General features: G+C 38.9%; 1 protein-coding gene across 1 annotated transcript; it reads right to left on the bottom strand.

The window, feature by feature from the left end:
* Positions 1-564: 564 nt before the first annotated feature.
* LOC149841698 (uncharacterized) lies at positions 565-7,256 on the bottom strand. The gene is made up of 2 exons (XM_090001117.1): positions 6,725-7,256; positions 565-1,085 (listed from the first exon to the last, which is right to left on the bottom strand). The coding sequence occupies exons 1-2, from the start codon at positions 7,151-7,153 to the stop codon at positions 795-797; spliced, it is 720 nt and encodes a 239-aa protein (XP_089857243.1). The 5' UTR covers positions 7,154-7,256; the 3' UTR covers positions 565-794.
* Between the last annotated feature and the right edge of the window lie 1,101 nt (positions 7,257-8,357).

The raw sequence follows: 8,357 nt of genomic DNA, 5'->3' as shown, positions 1-8,357 counted from the left end.
ATGACAAGTTTCGTCGGATCAGGGTTAGAATCAGATAAATAGATAAACTTAGAATTGGGCCTCTCGACCCAATTTATCTATTTCACATGAAAACCAATATACTGGACCTGCTTTCTGTAGATCCCATTTCAAAGGTCAGATCATAACATGCAGAAATTTTACGCATGATCACACTTTAATACTATATAAGCTCATCTAAACAAGCCACTAGCCAATCCGAACACCCATTATCCATGCTCGACTCATACTATACGAGCTGCTAATATCTCCGAACAAGCTATATATGAGCCGAACCAAGCCGAGCAGCAAGCAGCTTGTTTTGTTTAGCATGCTACCTTTTGACTGTAAACTGCCGTTTGCCATGGTTGTGAGAGCCGATCCATAACGCCCCGGACAACTCTTTCAGGACAATGTGTCCTACACGAGTTTGTCTGGGACAAATTGTCGAAACCCTTGGAGTCTCCGATAATTTGTCCCGAACAAATGGCAGGTTCCCTTTTTTGCAAGGACACCCACGCCTCGCATTTGATGCAGTGCATGGAGCCCATGCCATTCAAACGCTCCTTATGGGAAAGCATACAAATGTATGCCATGGATAGCAATCGCATCAGGGCAGCATCAACAAGTTGGATGTTCCCAACATATATGAAAGTCAAGCATTAAGTTAATGCATGTGCAGTGCAGTGCACCTTGTGTAACATTTTACACATGGAGTTGGAGTCAACCAACAACAAGGAATTTACCTTCGCTTTTTATAAAGAACATTTTAGGGAAAACCGTATATCTGAGTATGCTTACTTTTGCTCCTCATCGTCAGCAGAACTCCCGTCTGAAGACTCTTCTTCAGACATGGCTGAAAGTTCTTTCTTCAGCCCTCCTGCCTGAACATCTGAATTATTTCCTTTCTCTTTCTTTCTCTGCTTCTTCTTCTTCTGCCTTTTCAGCCGCTTCTTTGCAGTCCGTTCTTCTGCAGCTTTCAATCTTTCTTCTCTTCTCATGTTAAATTCCGTCAGTTCTTTCCTCCTATGGTAGTCAACTTCCATCCTTGCAAGCCTGTCCTGCTCCTTCCGTCTCATTTGTCGATACTGTTCCAACCAGAATGTGCAATTGAAATAACTCGGTGCCGTTTCAAGAACGGATCAAAATGCTTAAAGGTAAAATGAAAATGTCCAATAATGGTAAGTGCCCCATCATAAATCGAAACATTCTCAGAAGATTTAAAATGAATCCTACAAAAAACCACCAATCCCATTCTCAAAATAGTTGTTTTTCAATAAACCCCATTGTTCAAGATAATCACACTGGTAAGTGGTAATTTGACATATGGCAATAGATGTTGACATGTGGTGCTCCTTTTGACATCCATTTTATTGCAAGGGATTCAATTAGATTTAAGGGTGACATTTTGGTAACGAATACCAAAGGACTGACATTCTGGTATAGGTTAAGCCGCTGCTAGGGATGAGAAGGGTTTGATTACAACTCAAAGCATTGTTGATCTATGCCTTTTATGCCAGATTGCTGAAGAGGACCAGCCTCATTGTCACGTTCCTAGCCGAAGCAGTTCATAAAAATGTCTTACAGAGTAACATTGGTAATATTTTTTATAAAGCCGAGCCCAGAGGAATGGATTCAAGTCAAACATTGTGACGCTTAACATTATTGGCAATGAGAAAGAATTCATCAACCCAGCTAATTCTCAGAAAATTCTAACCAATTTATCATCGTATATAGTCAGGCCTTATATAAAAGCATTACAGCTTCACATGGGTGCCCGTGTGTGTGTGTGTGTGTGTGTGTGTGAGAGAGAGAGAGAGAGATGACTCATCCGAAAATGCTTGAGCATTAAGTTGATGAGATAGAACAAGCATCACATTTGAAAGAATAGGCGTCTCTATCATCGAATGGTAATAGAACAAGCATTACTTTTGAACAATTATTAATAGAAATTTATATGCACAATGGTTTTCCAATACAGGAATGGAAACAAACATGACAAATTGTACTTGATCAAATGTATGATGCTTGGATAATTCAATACATACTACAAGCAACTAAGAAAGGCCATAAGATTGAAATATGTTACTAAGGGTCTTATCACCATTGATATATGTCACAGAAACACTTCCCTTGTCATGCATACAAAGCAAGGTCAAAACAGACAGAAGACACCACACCAATTTATAGCCACAGTGAAACCTATGTCAAACAATGTCAACTCTATATCGCTTGCTTCATCCATGGCTTCTTTTGTTTTTGAGCATCTATTTTTTCAGTTATATTCTTTTAAAATGTCATTGCTTATGTATAATTGTATATTACAATATTCAGCTTGTATTTATTATTCAAAGATTAGTAAATTCGCAAACACAATAATACGCATACCACAAGAATGTGTGTGTGCACATGTACATGTTAAAATGTATCTCTCTTATGTAAATATTTACATATATATATATATATATATAAAGAGAGATACATATACATATATACATGATGTATATATGTATATGTATCTATCTTTATATATATATATATATATGTAAATATATATGTTTCCTTTTTTTCTTGTAAAACCCACAAGGGTATTTTAGTCATTTCCCTTCCTTTTGTGCATATTCATAATTATGAATATGTTGTAATATTTTTTGTATTTTTACTTTTTCTTCTTTTTCTTTTCATTTTTTATTTCTTTCTTTTTTGTTGACTCAAAGTCAACTTGGAGGGGGCTCAACACTAGCTGTTGAGCCTCTCCAACGGTTAGAATTCTAACCGTTGGAGGGGCTCCAACAGCTAGTGGAGCCCCTCCAAGGCTCCTTTTCCTCTTATAAATAGGGGAGTTCCTCCTTTGTAAAACACACTTCTTGGAGCTTTTGTTCTCCATTCTTCTCAATAAAATTCTTTATATTTTGTATGCCTTTGTGCATTTGAGTTTCTTTATTGTACCTTCGTGTACATTTGTTCTAAGTGTTCTTGTGCATTTGTGCACATTGGTGGTGTTGTGCTTATCGCACACTTTATCTCTTTTTTGAGATATTTTCACAGTACATGCATACAAGTGTCTAGCGTTGTGTGTACAGCCATACCTATATGTTTACAAGCTGTAATATTGTATCAAGCATCTCCACATGGCATAATAACACTACTTCAAGACACACAACACACACACAGGCATATGAGCGCTTACGCATATATCCATGTCCATACAGCCATTTCCATGAAGTTTTCAATGTAACTAATATACAAGGGGATATGGAACAGGAGTCAAAAGGGAGTATCCATGTGACATAGCCCTTTGGTAGGTCGAAGATTGAAGATAAAATCTACTGTACAAGCATGCATGCTTTGGTCTTAATTTGAGTATAAAATGTTGAAGACTTCGTGAAGGCGACAAAGAAGAAACAAAGGCTAAAAATGATGGCTAGAATCTTTACCTTGAGGTCACATATGAATATGATACATTTATCTGAACAATGTATATGAATGTACACTATTTTGATAAAAAACAATGTAATGTATAGGTAGCCACGTAAGTGAATAAGTTCAGATATGATAGAATGAATAAAGGAACTGCTGACCAAATTTCAAGTTTGCTACTTTGGAATTTTTGTTCATGCTGTTATTCATGATCACAGTCGTCATACCACTCAATTAGATGGTTTTCCAAATAAACCAGACTACCTAAATGATTGCATTTGGTTGAGAAGCCACACTTTGCATGTAGTTGGTAACACAGTCTGTATGTTCATAATGGCATCTAGTATTGATTGCCAGAAAAAAATTCACCAAGTAGCATGCAAAAAAGCACAAGTTATTCATTGTGCTTTATTTTAGTTGACAAGAATGTAATTGTGGACATGATTATGGAAATTGCAAATGCTTAGGGAATATCCACAAACAGAATTCTTGCAGAGTATCCTAGAGAAATGCAATCTTAAAGCTGAATAAATGAACAAGATGGACAACAACTGAAGCTAAATTAAACAAGATTTTAACTTAGGTAGTGAAAAGTACGATTGAAGAGCAGAAGAGCAGAAATTAGCTCCAGAAAGACAATGCAGGAGAAATTGAAAAAGAATAAACAACTATCACTGATAATATGGTAATTATTCCCATGATATATTTAACTACTCCATGCTGTGAATCTTGAATTGTATAAACCATATAAATTTCAAGGTCAAATATCACATCTTTTTGAAGGCCCGTATAGATTAGAGAAAGGCACAAAGAACAGCATATGCACAAGACAAAACAGCATGCTTCATCTTATACATTTGTTTCAGCAAAACAACATGCACAAGACTGCATGTTTTCCTTGTAGTTGATAGGAATGGGAGAATGTGACATGGCCAAACAAGAGGATTTGCCAAGAGAGAGTTCATACGGTAAACATCAAAATCAATGAACATGAAGAAAATTACTGAATAAATTATGATGTATGTATGTCCAAGCATCTAATTTTGACCTTGATTATAGACACTTATAAGACAGAATAAGAGATGCCTGCCTGCATACATACACATATGTATATACCATGCACATGTGTGTAAGTTTCCATTGCTTATTTCCAGATTTATGTGCACTTATAGGATGCATGCCCTTTACTTGCATAGATGTACATATAAGATTACGTGAAATTTTACATATAATTCTTCCTCTAGGAAAAGTTAAACCTTCAGGTTGTAGAGATTATTATTTTTGCAAATTAAAAACAAGAAAAGTACTCACTCATTGGTTTAAGTGTAAAATTTATGAAAGCATGCTCCCATTTAGTTTGGAGTGTGAACCATGTAGCCAATTCACCAAATGGTGATGATTTGACTCAAATTGAAGAATCTGATTACTACAATCAAAAGTAATGGAAACTGAGAATTAAAGAAGAAAAAAAATCAAAATAGAAAAAAAATTGCTCATTATGATCTTGTGACAAACCAGATGTGTGAATATTTTTCAAAAGACCATCTTTCCTATCATCTCTGAAAATCTCATAATATATAAATGTTTTCAAAATAGGAGATATTTCAAGCTACAATGTATAAGTGCACACGCAAAGTAATGCATGTGTGTGACAACCAGATCCATAAGAAAAAGCAAAAATGAGCACATAATAGATGTTGCACTATGTCACAGGAATTTGGCTAGCAGGGTGCCGCACCCGCGTTGACGCGGGTACGGTCAACCCGACCCTGGGTGCGTTGACCGCACCCAGGGACATTTCGGTCCATTTTTTGTATTTTAAAAAAAATGCCCTATGAAATGGGCTGCGGAATTTAAAAAAAATCTTGGTGTGTGTGTGTGTGTGGGGGGGGGGGGGGGGGGAGGGGTGCGCTGCCCTCTTATAACCCCCCACCAGGGGTGCCCCCCTTGGACCCCCACCCGCTGACCACGCCGTGGGAACCCCCAGACCCCCCTTCTCTCTATATATATTTAATTTTTTTACATTTTGCCCCTGCCGCACCCCCGCACCCAAGGTTTTTGAAAGTGCCGCACCCTCGCACCCATGTGACATAGATGTTGCATCTCCTTAGTTTCCTTTATCTTTCCATTGCTCCACCCCCCCCCCCTCTTCTCCTCTTGTTTTCCTGCTCTCTTCCACAAGGAAAACCCTAAAATCAAGATTTAATTATTGCACAATTATTGACCTTTAGTGGTTCCCATGTAATTGCAGAAAGATAAAGCACAACACTCCCTCCCACTTTTTGAATTTTTTAAATATCTCCTTTTTGTGATATTTTAACTTTTGAGGAGTAAAGTGTCAGAATCAGTATGAAATCATGCATTTGTACTATATGTTTCATCAATGACATGACAATGCAATGCATCTCCTTGTGAAATCCCTCGCCTGTTGAAAAACACAATAATGGGAAAAATACTACTGAAACAAAGCTTGATATCCAGCTTTACATTGCACTGATGGCTTTTTCTTCTTTACTAGCAGCACATATACAAGATACAACGAATAAGAAAGTAATCATGTGCATGGAAGCAATTTAATAACGACTGCACCACTCCAAAAATTGTAACCAATTCACACGTTAATGCATGATTGAGCATATCAAACAGCCCATTTCCAGTTTGCGGTGACACACAACGAATAAGAAAGTAATCATGTGCATGGAAGCAATTTAATAACGACTGCACCACTCCAAAAATTGTAACCAATTCACACGTTAATGCATGATTGAGCATATCAAACAGCCCATTTCCAGTTTGCGGTGACACACAAGTGACGATGGACAAGCTTATCACCGCAAAACATTCGAAATTTGAGAATAGTGAAAAACGTACAACACAAGAAAGAATTACATCTCATCACGGAGATTCCAAAACAAATTTCTTTTGTTTTGTCAATGCCTACAAATTTCTTCTGTTTAGTGAAACCTACAAATTCCTTTTTTCTTCAGTATCTGCAAATTTCATCTAACAATTCTACAGGAGCAAGCAGAACTAAAACGCAAGAACTTCTTCATTCAATCCCTACAAACTCCATAGGAAAAAACTCACTAAAGTAAGTGAAATAAGCATAATCCGATTTAAATCAAGAGTTACCCATAATCTCGGTCTAACACAGACAGCCGATATCGCAAGCCACCCACATGTAGATCCTAGGGTACCAAATTCCTAGATCGAAATTCAGAAAACTAGAGTTCCGAACCAAGAAAATGCATTCCGCAGAAAAGGGGAAAAAACCCAATTCAGAGAGAGAGATCTAGAGTCTGCAAACCTGGTGGAAGTCGCCAGAGCCAGAGCCGGCGGAGCTGCCGGAAGTGTTGCTCACACGAACAGGGACGTGATCGAGGATTCTTCGCAGCTTCACCTCCAGATCCTCTTCCTCATTTAGGACTGGTTTACTGTACTCGACTATAGCGTTTGTCCCGGCCGAAGCCACCGATGACGCCGGAGCGAGGTTCCGCTGCACCGCGAGCTTATGATCAGGCGCCGGAACCATCTTCAACTCCGATTCCGGCCCGCTCTTTAACCTAGACATGACCGGAACCCTAAATCTTCTTCCCTTTCCGATCCTTTCGCATAGAGTCCCTTCTCCCTCTCTCTCTCCTTTTACTGGTGCCAATCTAGGGTTTCTGAAGAAATCCAAGATAGAGAGGCCCGGAAAGGGCTCTCTGATCCTATGTACACACACACACACACACATATATATATATATATATAGAGAGAGAGAGAGAGAGAGAGAGAGAGAGAGATTTTCAAAACGAGCCCCTCATGGAGGGAAGAAGATGATCCTCTCTCTCTCTCGCGCGCGCAAGGACATGGTGACTCGAGTCCATCAAGGCGTTTATGTAGGGGCGTCTACAGGTCGAATCTGGTCTGGACTCAGGTAGGTCCAAACCCGGATCTGACTTTGAGGTGCCCCTACCAGATCTGGATCCAGGTCCAGTCGGATTTACTATAAGAATAAAACTATACCCGGGCCCTATAAGGATTACATGAACCAGATCCGATCCAAACCCAATAAAATAATATTTTTAAACTTTTTTTACATTGAAAAGTCACGGATCTTGATCAGAATTCGGGTCAGACTTGGGTCTGGTATGAAATTTCACAAAACATACCTGGCTCCATATACAACGTGGATTCTAATCTCCTTCTTTATTACCAGAACCTGACCCTAAGGGTTTTGGTACCGGTTGAGCCCAGGTCAAACATGACCCATTGATTTATGCAATGGATCCGAGTCAGATCGAGGTTGGAGTTGGATATGAAAAGGCAGACTCTGATCTGGGATGGATCTTGGGTATGTATGAAAACAGCTTTAATATGGGTCGGGTCAGATTGACCTGAGACTGGGTCCGAATTTTAAAGAGTGTTGGATGTCGGGTCCAGATTCAGTTTGAATATATAGTAGACTTCTAGATCTGGTGCTGACATAACACTCTATGGTACTGTGTATTATGAAAAAGGGTTGAATAATTGATTTTCATGTAGCTCTTGAGTTGAGTTGGTATTCAACATGCATTTACCCAATTGGGAGAGTTCCAATTTGAATTGGACTAAACCCAAACTCATTTCTTTTGAATCAAACTTAGATTTAGATACCTGCTCTGTCCACGCATCCCCAATTTTTTTTGTCTAAGAGTGTCTGTTCTCCATTGTTCCGTGCGGCAGGAGGCACGGAACAACGCGGACATCAAAATAACTGTCTGTGGAATGTACCAATATTGCGTTTGTGCATCCCGCATTTGCATGGGCGTGCGAACACACGTGGTGTCCGTGCTTGGTTCTAAGGGATCACTTGAGCAAACTTTGGACTACAAGATGGTTCAGAGACCCAACCATAACCTTGGGTTCTTGGGTATAGCAATGGGAGACACAATGCAGGATTGGAGGAAAATATTGCC

Source organism: Nuphar pumila, chromosome 3 (assembly GCF_984573655.1).
Source record: "Nuphar pumila chromosome 3, dmNupPumi1.hap1.1, whole genome shotgun sequence".
NCBI classification, from domain to species: Eukaryota; Viridiplantae; Streptophyta; class Magnoliopsida; order Nymphaeales; family Nymphaeaceae; genus Nuphar; species Nuphar pumila.
This window is presented reverse-complemented; position numbering and strand designations above follow the sequence as displayed.